General features: G+C 43.2%; 1 protein-coding gene across 1 annotated transcript in view; it reads right to left on the reverse strand.

The window, feature by feature from the left end:
• The window catches only part of UBE2L3 (ubiquitin conjugating enzyme E2 L3), a 15525-nt gene extending 3954 nt beyond the window's left edge, over positions 1-11571 (reverse strand). The window contains exons 1-3 of the mRNA XM_042865362.1: positions 11494-11571; positions 4885-4980; positions 1031-1217 (exon numbers count right to left, since the gene is read on the reverse strand). Of these exons, the coding sequence (XP_042721296.1) occupies positions 1031-1217; positions 4885-4980; positions 11494-11520 (310 nt within the window). The 5' untranslated portion in view covers positions 11521-11571. The remainder of the gene's footprint in view (positions 1-1030; positions 1218-4884; positions 4981-11493) is intronic.
• Positions 11572-17859: the final 6288 nt, after the last annotated feature.

A 17859-nucleotide genomic window follows, 5' to 3' on the forward strand; every position in this document is an offset into this window, starting at 1 on the left:
TCCAGACTAATATAAAGCAGCACCCTACAGTTTTTCGAAACAAGAATACCAAACTGCTAACTTTGTGCCAATACTACAGCCAGCGGCCTCCTGAACTCACACAAAATGCTGGCAGCCACAACAGAGCGTGAGAAGTCAGGGTTTGTTTTCAGTCTGCCACCTCCCAGTTTAACTGGATTCTCCCTAGTTTTGCAGTGTAAGCGCTTACAATGCTTATCACCCTGGAAGATGCTAAGTATCACGGGAGCTTGTTTCAGAGCACAGCCTTCTCACTTTTCTACCTTTACCTGAAAGGGATGGGGGCCAAGTAGGAACATTTCCTACCATGGACCTCTAAACTTTAACAAACTAATACAGCATGTAACAATGCCTTTTCACTCAGTAAAGCCTCTTTATGTACAGTAATAAATATTTAACATCAAGTTTATCATTACCTGCCAGAAAATGTGAAAATTTCACGAAAAATTTCACATTGCTCCTAACTAATGGAGCAACGAGAGGCAAGACTTATCACACTCTCAAGTCTGGCAGAGAACCTAATGAGACTTCCTTACAATACTTACAATAATTTTTATCCAAAGACACTCCACACAGTAAGCCTCACAGCAGAGATCTTTTAATAGCTAAGAGTTAATCTGTGTCATGATTTTGTTTTTTCTTTAAGCAAACAAGCCAAACATGTATGTAGTTACTGTTTAAAAAGAAACATATAGTAACACCATTTTTTTTCTTTTCTTTTCCATTTTGGATTTAAATACACCAAGGACACAACCTTAATGAACTCGTCAGCCATTAAGAGTTGGTTTCCTGAAGGTGGAAATGCCACAAGTCAGTGTCATTACTTTATGTTCTAATAACAAAATGACATTCCAGAAGAGCTGCATGCTTTACTCACAATATGTATTCATGAGGCAAACCTTAGGAAAATGGATAAAGCAGAAAAGCAGGTTGACAAGCAAAAATACTGTTTGCTTCAAACACACAATGCAAAGTCTCTTAATACCCTTTTTCCCTCCACAAGGAGTCCTACCTTGGTCAGTTTTGGTTGCTGGCTTCCAGTTTTCAGCACTAATTACTGGCAGACAAACCTGCCCCTTTTCATCGATGTTAGGGTGATAGATCTTTGTTTTAAATGTAATCTTAGGAGGTTTGAATGGATATTCTGCTGGAAAGTTGATTTCGATTCTGAAGGCTCCTTTATCATATGGAGGATTGTCCTGCAATGAGATGACAGAACATAAACAATCCAGCATTCTATAACATGTGAACTTTAAGTAAAAGCACGTTCAGACTTCGTCTACTAAACGACCTCTTTTCAAGGCACTTTTTCCAAACACATTCCTACATTTATGAACATCAAAACTAATGCAGTAGCAAAGAGGCAATACAACCTCCATCACCTTTGTGTGTCAGCATGAGAAAGGCAGACTACCACTGTTCTGAAGCTGGCTGATATTCCTGCTAGTAGGAAAGCAACCAATCCCATTTACTCCATGCTCAGAGATCTAACAAGTATTTTTATTCCCACATTTATAAGTATTTTGAAATACACTGTAAACCCTTTCTGATACACAAACAGGAAACCTCATGAGGATATTGGTTTCCCTAAAGCTGCCTGTTTTGTATCTCACACAACATGGTGGTTCAAACAGCAGAGCAGTTTGATTTGTCACATTCCCATAAGCATTCTGAGAACCCTTTTGTGCTGACTGCATAAAAACCTGCTGAGCATTAATTCGTACTAAAGATAGATATCCACTGCATCTGCTGATGAGAACATTCTGAATTCGTATGCAGTTTTAGCACCCACTGCTATCAGATCAGTTTTGATGGAGTACAATGAGAGAACTGTGAAGTAGGCAAAGATTTTCGAACACAGCTACTATTTCAAATGCTAACTGCTGAAGAAAGGCAGGAAAAAAGCTCCTGCTATGTTTAAAGATGATGAAAATGACATTCAATAAGCAGTAATAACCAGGACACCAAGCCTTCCCAAATACTTGAAGAATTCGTGTTCCCAGTTTGCGTTAAGTATAATTATTCTGCATTACCTATCGGGCCATTTCCTTAATTCAGTTCCACTCCAGAGGTTAAAAAGCTTTTACAAATACTTGGGGTTGGCGAGCACTCTATTAAGATGCTATTCAACACATAACATTCAATTTTGTTTTGGTTGCGGCTTCTAAGAAGTGACACATGACTTTTTGAGTCAAGGGAAGAAGTAACTCGAGTAGCTGAAGACCACTTTTTACCTGAGCAACCCTAAAAGTTTTTCAAGTTTAACAAATAACTTTCTGGCTGTAGTGGCAATTTACATTAATGCCCTCTTCTCACACTGTCTGCTTTGTTCTTACCTCCATCACCTGCTAGAACATGGGAGGACGTTCAGGAAAATGCTACAGGATCAGAACTGGCTTAACAATGCTCATTTCCTGCTTGACTCTCAGTCAGAACAGTTTTTCACCATAACTCGCCAATAAATTTTAACTAAACATGTATGTAAAGCAGTTTCTCATCTTTTCAAGAGACAGAACACAGAATATTCACGAAGTTCATTTCCAGTAATTTGTTACATTTATTCTTCTACTGACAAGGTAGGCAGTCCAAATTATAAATGCTGAAATACAGATATCTAACACTTGACTTGCATTCACCTGATGTATTTTTACTCTGCACAAGTTTATCAGAAGCATTTGCTATGGACACAGTGAAATAAAATTCAGTGTAACCCAGCAGCACCTTTTACTACAGCCAGGAGCCTCATACTGGCATTCAAAAAAATCAAACAGTGCTTTTTCAACGTACAGAACTTCAGCTATACCCTATTGTGCAGTGTAGAACAGGAAAACTTGAGAAATCACCTTCAACAGGCTTCTCAATTGAACTAACACTAAAAACAAAACACGATGTATACAGGTTCTTATAGCACTACTGCACAAACACTGTCAAAATACTAACCTTCATATCTTCAATATTTGAATTAAAAAGCAAACCAAAATACTGCCTAGTTACAGAGTTTAATAATCAGTAACTGATTACTCTACTAATGACAGTACTTGTATCTCAAACCCTCAGCAAGAACAAAACTGGGAACAGCATGTAAAACTTCAAAAGAAAAAACTTGGGAAAAAACCTAGAAACCACCACAACCAAAACCAGCACACCTCACTTGTATCCAGTTTATATTTGATATTTTGAAGCCTTCTATTCCAGCTAAAAAAAAAAAAGAAACAAACTATGCTTCAGCATAAGCATCTTTTATAGCATTTCCTCAAAACATAATCTATACTACTCTTCTAAACAGCTATGACACAAATATTAATTGCTCTAATAAGCATAGATTTCATAACAAAATTCCCTCTTGGCCTTGAATCCTTACTGGTGTAACATTTCGCTTGCAATAAATAGATGTTATACCCTACATACTTCTAACTTTAGCAGCAGCAAACATTCTGGTGCTTTGCTTTATTAGCCATGTTTACCACCCAAACACCACTTCGAAGCATTGCCAAAATGCTAACCTGGCACACATGAAACACGCCAATTGGAGTGGCTTGCAAAGCACTGTTTCTCAGTCATGTAGAATTTTAGCACCAAATCCTGCTTACTGTATTAGGAAGAGTAAACTCAACCACTCGAGGGAATTGCTCATAGAATGAGAGTAAATTAAATCTGTTCTACAGCACCTCAAGATCAAAGGCCTCACAAAGATCTTAGCAGAGATGACACGACCCAAGTTTGTGAACGGCCTTCAGCTGTGAAAGTGAAGGCAGTGCCAAAACAACACTTCAGTTTCTTCTGAAATAGTTTACATTGGTCAGGAGACCTTTCAGGTAGCACCAAGGAAAAGCAGCAGCAAAGAGCCATACTTAAAAGTAGCTGATGTAATAAATGAACGTGAGCCGCAGCAGTGCAAAATAAAGCAAGGTGAAAATTCATGCAACCAAGGAATTTAACATACTAAGATTCCTGCTATCCCCTCCCTAACAAGTCCCTCTCTATTTGACTAATACAGTTGCTATCTACTTCTATTATTATTCTAATACTACTAATAGAAGAATTCTACTCCTGCTTTTAAACAGCAGCATTAGTGTTTTTGGAAGCAATTAATGCCTAAGGACTTTCTTTTAAAGAGCTCACTTGTAAGAATCCAAACCTTTTCCCTGCAGACTTTTTCCAACACTTAAATTTTTTCCCTAGAAATGAATACAGTAATTTACAAACAAGCACCCCAAACTAACAAAAACCACAAGAAAACAACACACAGAAATCTATTGAGGACTAAATAAAGTATTTCATAACTCAGGCATTCTCCTATGATGATGTAAATCTTGTACTTTCAGCTTGAGATAACAAACTACACAGCTCACTTGCTTCCCCTTTCCAGGACCTTTCCCAAGCAACCCAGCGCCATCGCCGGCTCTGCAGCCTTTCCAGGGCAGCCACTGGCTGGATCAGACCCACAGTTACCCAGCATTCAGCCAACTATTCATCAGTTGTCCAGAGCCCCTATCAATTACGTATAGATTTTTCTTCACACTACTTACAACAAACATCACTACTAACATTACTACTACTTACTACTACCAACATTATCAGGCACTAATAAAACCACACAAGACATTCACACGAAGTGAGAAGACAGATTACATTTGTCTTGAGACTATACGAGAAGTCTAAAGGGGGCCAAGAATTAAATCCATTGGCACCCTTCACTGCCCAGAAAACAACAACTCTGAAAGCCAGCTTCCCTACAATGAAGAAATCTTGCCAGTGTACAAAAACTATCTAATGGTCACTAACAGCAATGCAAAACTGGGGATTTACAGTAAAAAAATGATCATGTTTTAAAGCTCATTAAAATAAAGAGCATTTCATACTCACAGGAACAATAAGCCCTTGCCAGGTCAATAAATTAGCTTCATCAACCTGGATATTACGGAAGTTTTTCATTCCACATTTGCGGATTTCTTCAAGCTCCTGGAAAAGAAGCAGAGGAAGTCAGCAGTTAATATGACGTGAGGCACAATGCTCAGCTCTGTTTCAGCAAAACGCCTGGAGGTCAGCGTGAGCTCCTCTAAGACTAAAGGAGCCTGAGGCTTCAGTGGCAGCAACCCACAGAAAACAAAGCGCTGTCCCTGTGAGAAGTAAAATTCTGAGACAAGTTGTTCATAAAGGGTCAATCACCAGTAAAATCTTTTCTCGGCTTCGGTGATGCCTACGTCTCTAACAAGTACGTAAGCTATTTTCATATTAAAATGACTATAAGCCCTACTGCAGCAGCCGTTTCCCTGAGTATTTATTTCATCAGAAAGCCGTAAGACCAAAAAAAGCAAAACCCCAAGGCTCCACCTATTCCCACAATAATGACAGTCCTTCAAGAGTTTTATCTGCACAGACAGCGTAACTGAACTCAAATTAAGCCTCCTGACACGAAATGTAAAACTTTCCCTGTGGTTCCAAGTGTGAAGCACATGACAGTAGCCCACACACACTGGGAAAAAGCACTGCTGAGGTGCATGCTGCCAGCACACAGACCTCCACTGGAGACAACCACATTTGCAAACCCAGGCAGGATATTATGATTAAACACCAACTGCCAGCACAGGAACCACAACGCACAGAGCATTAGAGGTGCTGAGTGCTGAAGGCACAGGGAACCTGCTTGGAAAGCACCAGGGCAGTTCATGCCCCTCCTGCAGCTGTTCTAAGGGAGCTCTCTGCACACAGAACTGCCACATCCAAAAGCAAACTGTCCCACAAGGGATAAATCCCATTCCACACCAGATGCAGCGCACCGGCCACCAGGAACAAACCAGGCTAAGTTTACCACTATGTAGTTAAGCATGAATAAACATGCAACACAGATACCTTGCCTCTAAAACAGGAAAAGAAAAAAAACCCAAGTTCAGTGTTTTAAGTATACTGACTGGAAAATTACTATTATTAAACTCATAAAAAGAGAGAATGGTTTTGCATTAATGGAAAATGAAATATCTGTATTTCATAAGTAGATTCAGGTTAAAAAATGAATGATTACTTAAGAAATGCAATCAAGCAGGGCACAGATAATTATAAAATTGTAATAAGAATTGCACAAAAGGAAAAAATCCAAGCTAATAAACAAGTTGCTCCCTATTTTTTTTTGTCAAGTCCATCACATGGGAGAGGGAATTAAACAGCCTGGGAGACAACACAGGAAAGAGCCAGCAGAAACCCTGTTCATCTTTCAAAATGACACGTGGAACGATTGTGGAATTCACTCTCATAGAGAGGCAGCAAGTGACTGCAGTGTGTCAGGCCCAGACTCTGCGCCTCCTGCCCTGCTGCCTTGGGTCCTGCAGGAGTAACAATAACCAAGAAGGGAGCGGAGGATAAAGCAGGCAGTCCTTTTCCTCACCTGGAGACATGACCCACCTGAAAAACTTGCTTAAGACAGGTGCCAATTTATCCTAGCAGGGGCTTTTCTTACCCTAGAAGCATATTTGCAATGTATTACTCTTATTTCTAATTCATATTTTTAGTGTTTTTATGTTTAATTCATCAGAAGTGACAGAAGATTAAGAACTCAGGATTAAAAAGTGGTGAGAACTTGCAATAAAGACCTAAATGGTCTCAGAACTACAGAAGCAGACAACTCAAGGATATAGGCACAGTTAGAAGAAGTGAATGAACTACCAAATGTCACCAAACAGCATTAGATTAGAAGTTAATGCTTCAGTGCTGAGAGCTAATCTTAGAGGGTCAAAAATTACTTTATGGGGTATAAGAATACAGCCCGGATATTTATTTCAAAATAAATCCTAATAGTCCAGGCAGGCAGTGAATAGAGTAATTCCTCTTCTGTCCTCCACCCCTTTGTCAAGCAACATCATTAAAGGCACACAGAAGCAGCCTAACCAAAGGTTTGAATGCTGCAGAAGTTTAAGTCATCTTTGACTTCCCACAACCTGGCCGCTTTGCTCCCCACTTACTACAGACAACACACTGTGCCCAGCACGTGGGAAGGAGAAAGTTGTTCCGGGGTAACCTCAGCCTTGGGGAAGAGTGCTGGCAGCAGGCCTGGATGCACACGCTACCTTTCTCGTACATAACCAATACATAAAGTTTCAGTTTTTTGCTTTGAACAGCACAAATGATTGTATTCATTGTGAATTCAAATGATTGAAATAGAAAATGAAGTGACATCACCTTAAAATCATAGAATGCCTTGGGTTGGAAGAGACCCTAAAGATCATTGAGTAAAATGTACCTGCCTTTTAGAAGAAAGCTGGAATACCAGATTCACACCTAGAGCCATAGATTACAACAATTTTTAGAACTCCTACTCCTCAAAATTCACTGAAGGCTAAAAAAAACAAACAAAAAAACCAAACAACCAAGCCACCAAGCCACCAAACCACCAATCACTAGGCGTCCAGCACAGCCCTGGAACTGTTTTGCTTACACATCTTTGAAGTTTGGGGGCTTGGCTAAAAAGAAACAAAATGGATAGGAAGATTCAGTGGAGACTGAAACGGTTAAGTTTATCAACTGCAAGAAGCTCTGCATTAAGCTGCAGATGCTATTAAATTCATAAATGAAAACAAAGGTCTACCGAAATGACTGCACACTTTGCTTACCTAACATTTACAATTTGTTTATCTGTTTGTGCATTACCTAAAAGATGTGTGACAAAGCTAAATAGGCTCCAAGACACCGATAAGGAGCTCCAACTTGACTTTTGAATGTTGTGTACTGCTGAGAAATGTTAAAAACAAAGAAACAAAACAAACAAAACCAAAAAAGAAAACAAACCAGATTCCAGCTCATTTAGGAGCTGTTACAGAGTTTCTGAAACCAAGAGGCTGCGATACTGCAGTTCCATATGCTCACATGCTTTTATCAAGTAATTTTACTTTTTGGCAAAATGTTTACATCTGGTTTTCACTCATAAGTGTTCTCTTAAAGTTTTGATTATAAACCTTTTTCTCAATTTTCATTTTTGAAGAAGGAATCAGCTCTCACTCACATGCAAACAACCACGTATGGCACGAGGCCTTCCATCCATCATTAAGGAGAAGCTTGGACACACACAGAGTTGTTTGTAGCACCTTTCCTGGGGACAGTCTTGCTGTTCAGGAGATTGCAGCACTCTGCAGGCCACCTGCAGCAGGGCAGCCCTGGATCACCGAGTTCAACAGTGGCACACGTCTGACTATGTGATCATGGAGGCAGATTGAAAACAGAGATTTGAAGAATCGCTACCTACTCTTTAAATCTATTTTCAATTCTTACCGCTATAAATCCTCGTAACACCTAAAAGCCAGGAAGCAAAAGCACAGACGTCAGCTCAATCATACTGCAGATGAGCACTGGAAGAAGGAGCTGCAGACCCAGGGCAGCTCAGTACCACTGCGATGAGTGCTGCCTGTGCCCGAGTACCACACACTGCTGACGCCAAGCGGTGACTGCTCAGCAACGAGAGCCTCCCCCTTTGCAGCTATGCACTGCTTCCCTTCAGATCACTCAGCTCCAGAAAAGAGCCTGTTCCATGTTAGTGAGTGGAAATTGCAAGCCCTTCAGTGAAATCTCTCACATGTCTCTTGCAGATGTACTGCCCATCACATGTGTTTGGGGAAAAGGTGCTTCTCACAAGAAACAGTCATGAAGCAAAGCAGCCCCCCAAAAGCAAAGAACGAGCTGCTTTCTTAAGTTGAACTATGCTGCGTTTGCCAGGTTCTCAGTCCCATCCTACAAGGGAAAACCCATAACGACATACCCTTGGTGCAGGCTGCCTTATTCCCACCTCTCATATTCCACAAACAGTGGCGATCTGTCAGCTGCGGCTCTTTGAAGAGGTGCAATGGTGGCTCAGAAATCAAAACTCCACCTCAAATGCTGCTGGAGCACAATTCATTAGCTAAGAATGTTTCACATTTTTACTAACTTGGGTGCGCTCGCAGAAAGACTTGAACAAACAGAAAACAGTTAGATCAGACCATCACATAAAGCCCTGCTAAGAGAGGACATAAATTAGGGCCTTGGCCTAAGACAGGCCATTTGCACATAGTGTGCAGTAACAAGGCAATCTTATGCACATTATAACCTGACTTAAATGTTAAAACTAACTGTAAGACAGCAAAATTTCAGTGCTTCTTTCACAAGGAGGTTTGCAAATTGAAGAGTCCATAATCTGAAGAGGAAACCCACTTCCACCTGAAAGGTGGCAACTATAATAACACTCCCGTCTGCCTGTGGGCAGGCTGCATGTTATTATGAATCAACTTCACCAGTCTCTGTGGCATCGTGACTCATGAGTGACTGATGTGTGACACGTATTCAGGAAAGATTACAGCACTTCAAAATGTTGGCAAGATCTCACGGAAATGGAAATGCCTTTATTTTATGCGACCTATAAAAGATTCATTCTCAGCTACGAAAGACAAAGTTGATGTTTAGCCCCCCCAGAAAAAGAGAACTAATTGAGTTGGAAGAGACCAACCCAATTAATGCTTATTGTACCTTATTATTAGTATTGATTTTTTGTTTTGGTTTTTTTTTTGTTTTTTTTGATATTCAGTGACACATGGAATCACCCATCATCCTATGGTCCTGAGTTTGGAATCCCACAGGCTCTTTCATAGTGCAAAATTCTGAAAGTGAAAGACTTGAGATCAGCAAATTTCCACTTTATAACCTAAACAACAGTATCAGGCTGGTATATGTGAGTTATAAGAGCTCCAGTCCATTCCTATCCAGATGAATAGCAAACTTAGAGCACAACAGGCTGATCTGATGCCACAAAAGGAACAAATGAAGCTGCTTGTTGAACAGCCTGTACAAGTTATGCGATAAAGCATCTCGCAGCTGTTGGAGTGGCATAAAAAAAAGCACATGACACACACAGTCCATAAACAGAAGGCAATAAAAATGAAAGTAAAAACGTAAGAGGGAAGTTATCAATATCTCCTTCCTTCCTACACCGCTCCCTCTGAAAAGAAACTGCCACTGTTCTTCTAGAAAAGGTCACATCATCAAAACCATTTCGATGGCATTTCAGTGAAAGACCAAGGCACTATGTGATGCTTTAGGAGCACTGGGGACTGCGTGAGGGGCTGAGAAGCACAAGGGCTCTGTAAATTTAAGGACAAACTTTCTTGCCTCTCATATTTTCATGTTCTGTACTAAATACTTTGACATTGAGTTAGATATTTTTCCTCTAAGAAAAAAATACTGACGTGCTACTGAACAACAGAGCAGGCATTAAAGCTGCCTTGCAAGAAGCTACACCTATCCTATCTGAAACAAAGAACCTAATTCAAATACAAAGCTGCAGATATGCTGATGGCTCTCAAACTATGACCAAAAAATAACAGCTATCAGAAACGAAATAAAAACCAAGCGCCACCTCCTCAGAAGCCTTCAGGAGAACCAAGGCCTTACGCCTGCTGATCTAATACATATCTGAATGACTCCGCACATATTATATTTACTACTTAATTTTTGATGCCTACATGGCACAATTAAGGTGACAAAATGAGTCTTGTGAAAGCAATGCTGAGCTATGGGTTTCCTCAAAAGCGACTGCTCACGTGCACACGGATGTGATCAGCCATGGAAACGTAACCTCGAACAACCTACAGCCCCCAGCAGAACCCTAACCCTCCAGGGCTCACAGCCTTAAGGGCACCTCTAAATCTGCTACTGAAGGAGAAGTTTAACAGCATTGTTATGTACCAATTTTCACCACAAACGGTATTTTACAGTAAATACGCTCTCTTCGTGCAAACTCACGCTCAAGGCTGTCCGCACATAAGAATCTCCCTCCTCATCAGCATATCGCAGTGAAGACAAATCTATCACCACGCCCGGAGCGAGCGAGGCAACTTATGAACCCGGGTCCACGCTTCACCTCGATAAGCCTCTGACTCACGCGGGCGCGGCGGTCCCCCCACCAAACTGGGGCGCCGAGACCCCCCCAACCCCCCACAGCGGGGCCAGCAGAACCCCCCGGCCGAGGGGCGGAGAGGGCACGGGACGCCCCCGCGCTCCCTGCCCGGTCGAGCGCGGCCCGCCGGGAGGGCCCGGCCGTCACACCGCCCCGGGGATGGGCCGGGCGCGGGGCGTCCCGGCCGCGCCGTTTCCTTCCCCCTCGGCCCTTCCTCTTTGCTTAGTCACCGCGGGAGCCCCCCGAGGGAGGGGGCCGGCCCGCTCCGCACGGCCTCGCGGCACTCTCCAAACCCCTCCCGGGCCGCCCCTGGCGGCGAGCGGCGGCCGAGGCGAGATGCCCGAGCGCGGCGCGGGGCCGAGGCGGAGGCGCGGCCCCTCACGGCCGAGGCCCAAGCGCCGACCGCTCCCGCCCGGCCGCCCCGGGCCGGGGACGGGAAGGGGCCCCTCAAGCGGCCCGCGGCAGGGAGAGGCGAGGAGCCCGGTCTCATAAGAGCGCCGAGGGCCAGGGAGAGGCGGGGGCCGCCCGTCCCGCGGCCCTTCCCGACGCGGCGCCGCTGTTACCTTCATCAGCCTCCTGCTGGCCGCCATCTTGGCTCTGCTACCGCCGCCCCACAATGCATGGCGGCGGGCAGGGCGCTCGGCGCCGCGCTTCCTGCGGCGGGCGGGACGGAGGGCGGGTCGAGCGCGGGGCTTCGCCCATTGTCCGGGCGCGAGCCGGGCCGTGCGTTCTCGGAGCGCTCTCGGGAGAAGAGAGAGCGGGCGGCTGCCGGCTGGCCCCAGCTGTGCCCTCAGGTCCGCGGGTCGCCGGGCTCCGGTCCCCGCCGGCAGTCCGTCGCGGTAGCCGGGTGCTTCACGCGGGGCCGCAGGTACGGCGGCTGGAATCCTGTGGCCTTCGGCTGCCGCTTCGCATCTGAAACGCCGCCGGACGCCGTTCTGGGCCGCCGGAATCGCTCCCTGCGCCGTTCGCCGCTGTCCTCGCTGAGGTGGCGCTGCTCCGCAGTAAAGTTACTGCTATCATCCGAAGAAGTTCTGTGCTTTAAAATAGGCCTTACGGACACGGACATCATGAAAAAGCAAAGTAAATGTGAAATACATAAAGTACTATAAGAGGCTCTCAAAAACTTGCGGGGATGCAACAGAAGTGATCGGTTCTGAAGAACAAGGATTACAGTACCCATTAGGATCATCCTGTAGCAACGGGACAGATCTGCGTGACGGGAAAGGTGTTTCACCAGAGGCGAACAGCAGAAGGACCAGCATGACAGAAAGGCACTATAAATAAGGAAAAGGAAGAAGATTGCTCACCTGTATCAGGAGATTCCAGGTTCAGAGGAAGAGCTTCACCAAGGAGGGATCTCCAAACAGAGACCCTTCCCCAGCGGCACTCAGCCCTTAAATGCTGTCTAAGAGAGGTGCAGCCAGGCTGCGCCCCTTCCTGTCCCACAACTGAATTGCCTTCACCTGTGCTCCCAGGGCTGACTGGGTCCTGTCCCCAGGTGCTCAATCTGTGCTTCAGGCCGTGACTCAACAGTTAGCTACAACTCCCCGAACAGCTATTTGATAATCAAGATTTTACATCTACAATAATGTTTATTGCTCCAAATCTCAACATTTGTTAAGAAGTATACAGCATACATAGAAGCCAGCTTAATGCTCACCTCTTCACACGGGTGTTGTGAAACTGTAAACATCTTTCAGGCTGTATCATCATAACTATTTAGAGTTATGATCTTATGCTATCATCCTGATAGCAGGAGAGGTCTAACATACGCAGTGTGTGGCAGATGGGGGGCTCCACGTGTCAATCAGTTGCACATAGTGTGAGAATAGGAGTGGCAGAGGTTGAGGACTTGTGATGTGACACTGGTACTGAAGAACTGACATTGGCTAAGAGGGCTATTTCAGATTACATGCTGCTCAAGTTCAGAAATACTTGTGTCTGAGACCATGGTGACTTGGAAGAACAGTTCTTTAAGATTATTTTATGGATATCCACAGATATGAAAAATGAGCTGCTTCAGCTATTATCTGTATTTATGTATTTGTCAGAATTCTATCCACGTTTTCATCTCATCTTTATTCAGCTGTATAGTTCTCCAGGACCATCACGTCTCAGAGAACTCATTCAGGCTCTCACCCATATCTGCACTGAGTTATGCACAAAAGGCAATACTAAAAGAACTGCAGTAAAATCTGAATTACTATCTGTAATTTTAATCCATGGTTTTTATAGCTTGTAAGAGAATGTCAGAAGTGCCTGGGATAATTACTAAGATAATCTACACTTCCTTCGACAAGAAAAAACACCACCCACACTAACTAACAATAGCCCAGCCAGCTCTTAAGAAATCACTGCTGGGTGCAGCTGTCCTCATAAGTTACCACCTGATGCTGACATCCTCTCTTAATGCAAGGTGTTGAAGGAAGTTGACACAATTGCACGCAGCTCACATATCTGCTGCCAGCACTGATGAGCAGTGCCTTATTTATTGGCAAGGGTTGTGCAGCCACAGTCGCACTACTGCATTTCTCCTGGATATAATTCACTGGTAGTAATGAAATGCTGTCTGATATTAAAGCAAAAAGAATTTACTTTCAGACAGAATTTCAATTATAACTCTTACCTCCCTTTTAGTGACAGGACACAGGCTGCTAGTTATACAAAGTTTTGCAGACCTTTCTGCATTTGTGAAATTTGTTGTTGTTGTTTCCAGGTCACACCCATTATTTTTTCTGGCATCCAAAATACATGTTTTGGTGTCTATTTTGCAGGGCTTGCCAGTCCCTTGAAGACATCACGTCTATGCCTGCTCTCTTCCAAAGATCATTTTCTATCGCCATTTTAGGACCATAACTGTTCAAAAAAAGAAAAAAAGCCTAAACAAACTTTCCAAACGTGTGAATAACAAAATAGCCTGACCCTTGAAAACTTAAAACAAACAAATAAATAAATAATCTCTGTGTATAACTTCTGTCATGAAATGGACTCTCAACAATCAGAAAGATCAGCGCAGTGAAGTGGTGATACAGGAGGTGTCACGACAAAGGGACTAGCATGATGGAAGGGTGTTACAAAGAAAAAAGGAAAGCGCTCACTCATCTCCCAAGATCTTGTCTCACAGGGAAAACTCCACAAGGGAGGGATATCTAAGCAGAGAGCCTTCCCCAGTGGCAGTCAGCCCTCAAATGAGGTCTAAGAGAGGTGCAGCTAGGCTCCACCCCTACTGGTCACACAGGTCTACTGCCTTCACCTGTACTCTCAGGGCTGCCTTGGTCCTTTCCCCAGGTGTTCAATTAGTGGTTCAGGCCATGACTCAACAGTTCCCTACAGACTGCTGAAAAGAGACAAAATAGATCAGGAAATCTGAATGGGAGGAACTAAGAAAAAGAATAATTTGTTGGTATATTAAACTTGATCACACCAACAACTTGAATACAAAATATGGGTCTACAAATCAAGAAAAAATGCAACAGAATAAGAAGTGGTAAAGCGAAGGGCAGTGATCAAGGGGATGGAACATCTGCTATATTAAGAGACGTTGAAATGGCCAGAGCTCTTCTACCTGCAGAGGTGGAGTCTGAGAACGAATACGGTTGAGCTTACAAAAATCATAAAGGCAGCAGCTAAGGTGCACACAGAACTAAACCACGTACAGTGAAACTAATCAGAAATCAGTAACAGCCAAAGCACTACCTTTCTCTTCTGGAGCTCCCTACCATGAGCTGTAGAAGAGGCAAAACTCAGCAAGTTCAAAAATGAACTAATTGAGATGGGTGACAGGTCCATAAACAGAAACAAAAAAAAAAAAAATAAGCAGGGAATAATTCTCACCAAACATCTCTAATTGATGCCCAGATGCAATTACAGATGCTTGGAAGGATGAGGTGAATGACTGGGGTCTGCACACTGCCCCCAGGTAGGGCATATGCTGCTGCCACGGGCAGGGCAGTGAGCTAGAAGGATTTCTGTCCTGGTCTGACATCCTTGCATCTGGGATTCCTAGACATGCTGATTTACAGAACAGACAAAACTCAGATTTCAAAGTGGTTCTAACTCATTTAGAACACACTTTAGGGAGATACATATGATCAGCAGGGGTTAAGTACATCTTCAAGAGCAACTAAACAGTTCATTTTATAGCTAATTTAAAAAGAGAACACAAAAACCTTAAGCTTACTATAGGTATAAAGCTGCTTTTCCCAGTTGGTTAGATGCCTCAGAAGTAGTCCACTACTCCTTTCTCTATCATAATCAATTTATTCCATGATTGGAGGAGAAAAAAGAAAAGCCAGACAAAAGAGTAATGTCCTACACTTCTGTGATGAATAAAACCAAACCGGTAAGAAAATCAAACAGGAAAACCAATCCAAACCAAAGAACACATGCCACTAAAGTTGCATTACCCCCGCAAAAAGTAAGCCACTTCAAATGACTGAGTTCAGAACTTGGTGATGAAGCCATGAGATGGCAGCAGAGCCCATGGAACGAGCACCCTTTGTGGGAGGGACATCTGCATTAAATATCACTTCTGTCCCAAGTGGGTCTTAGTGTTACAAACATATTTTTTAACGGGAACTCTAATCAAAAGCCTTGTTCTTCATTCCTGCATTACATCACTTCTTATATTTCTCACAGCTGCAGAAATTTGAACAATAATTGGATCTCTATTTTAAGATAAATCATAGAGAGTCTTTTTACCACAGTAAACCTTTAGTAAAGATGATGTGAGCTCAAGCAGTGTAGAAAGGGCTGAGGAAGCTATCAAAAATCTGTTTCTCTAGATGTATAGCTACTAGTTTGGGAAATAACAAAAATGGAATAATCCAGTGGTATAGAGCAAGCATGTGTTCTGAAGTTTGGGCCAGGTGGAGAAGGGTGGAGGACAGCTTGGGGGTGGCTGTGTGGGTGCTGTGTAGCTGCTGAAAGCCAGGATCAGCCCTATCCACATGGATCTCCGGGCCAGATATCAGCCTGTAGCAACTAACAGGAAAACAAGCCAGGCCCCACAGTGCTGAGCTGGGCTGCCTGCCACTGGGAGGGCAAACCTGGGTCATGGGATGGAGCTCACAGTGAGCGGTGCTGAGCCGGATGAAACAGAGAGCAACACAGCAACAGGTGTAATACTGCCTTTCTTGTGACATATGACTGCAGCTCTGTGCAGTTGTCCTGAATCTCACCACCTGCAAGGGACTTGGAAACTCACTGAAACACTGGACAGCTGAAGGACAAAGATGGTATTGTTTGGCAGTGGATTTTGAGAGAAACGAAAGGGAGCTCCTACACATGGGCTCATGTAAATTCAGCCCTACAGGCATGCAGGTACACAGCACAACCGTGGAGGAGTGGCGCTGACAGATAGAGTGGTGGTCCACGTGTTAACCCTGCAAAATTCATCCAAAACCACGATGTGTCACTTGAGAAGCATTTCCTCCACGAAATACTGTTAGACACAGTCTGGGCACCAGTCGTTGCACTTCACAAGCAGTGCTTACAGCATTCCTATGTTCTGAGCTCAGTTATCTCCACGCACCTTCAGTGGAGTAGACCCTGTGGAATGATGTCACAGAAGACCACCTTAGTTTTAATAGATTTCAGTATGTCAAAAACCCCAATATTATTTTAAGCAAGGAGAAGCAAGAGTGCCATCCACTTTAAGGGGATATATTTTGCTATGACTTTTACCCCTGACCTTTTCCTGAGCAGCACATTTCACTCCCATGACCCGGGTGCACGTGGCGTTTCCTACTCAAGCTGTCACATCCACGGAGGTGGAGGAAGCAGAGCTGGCGTTATGCAGCTTGCTGCTTATTCATGAAATGAGTGTGACTAAAGACAAATCCCCAGAGGAGGATCCAGCCTGAGGCTGGCACATTCAGGGCTGACTGGTTCCTCGCTGTATGACCAAAACCATGCCCTTCAGCACTACATGGATGATAGCAACCAATATGTGAAACATGAGGACCAAAAATTTGTCTTGGTATTTTTACTATTGTTATTCATCCCAATAAGAGCATGAGAAGAAAGCACTTAATGCTCTAAAAAAAAACAACCAAACAAAAACAACACAAAACCCAAACAAAAACAAATCACAAAGATGGGAAAGTATGAGTATGAAATTCAGCTCATCACACACCACACAACAACTCTGAAAGATCAGGCAGGTGACAAGAAGAATGGCAAAGACAAAAAAAACCAATATTTTCAGTAGCATTTCATTACATGTTGTGTTGCAAAATAGCTCTGCAAATTCTAACATAAATCATCACAATTTACCTTTCTGTAGAAAGGCAATGAGAGAACAGCGATTCCACAGCTTATGGCTTTTAGAAATTACCTGCCAAGTGTGTAATTTTAAAGTGACTCTCTTCCATTAGAGCTACAATAAACAGCATGGTGGAAAATTCAATCTGATGAGCTTATCTAATGAGCTTATCTAATGAGAAGGTTGTGGAGGCCAGAGCAGAAGAATCTTAAACATTTCATCACTGATTACAAACCTGCTTCTGAATTAATCAGATAATGAAGTGCATGGATCTAATGAACCTAATGCTGATCAACAAATTATCAGTGATCCTTACAGATTTTTGGCAGGGAAACTCCTTTTTTTCTGGAGTTTCCCAAAAGCACTAAGGTTACAAAAAACATGCACCCTGTATGCAGTTTATTCCACAGTGGCCAGTAGGGGTAAACTTTATGATTTCCACAATTATTTTATTTGCTCACAACCTGTTCAAATTCCTTTTGGGTCTCCAGGTGTCTGTTATGACAAAATTTAATTGAAATAGCAGCAATTAAAAAGATAAGATAAATCCCGAGCACTTTTAAGTACAATCTCAGTGGAAAAATACAGAGCTGCTGCAAGTAACAGAAATGTTTCAGCTATTGACGGTGTACTTTGTGCCAGTCCAAATTTCTAAGTGTTCAGC

Source organism: Lagopus leucura, unplaced genomic scaffold (genome assembly GCF_019238085.1).
Source record: "Lagopus leucura isolate 7727_CA_CO unplaced genomic scaffold, USGS_WTPT01 Super-Scaffold_806, whole genome shotgun sequence".
Classification (NCBI taxonomy): domain Eukaryota; kingdom Metazoa; phylum Chordata; class Aves; order Galliformes; family Phasianidae; genus Lagopus; species Lagopus leucura.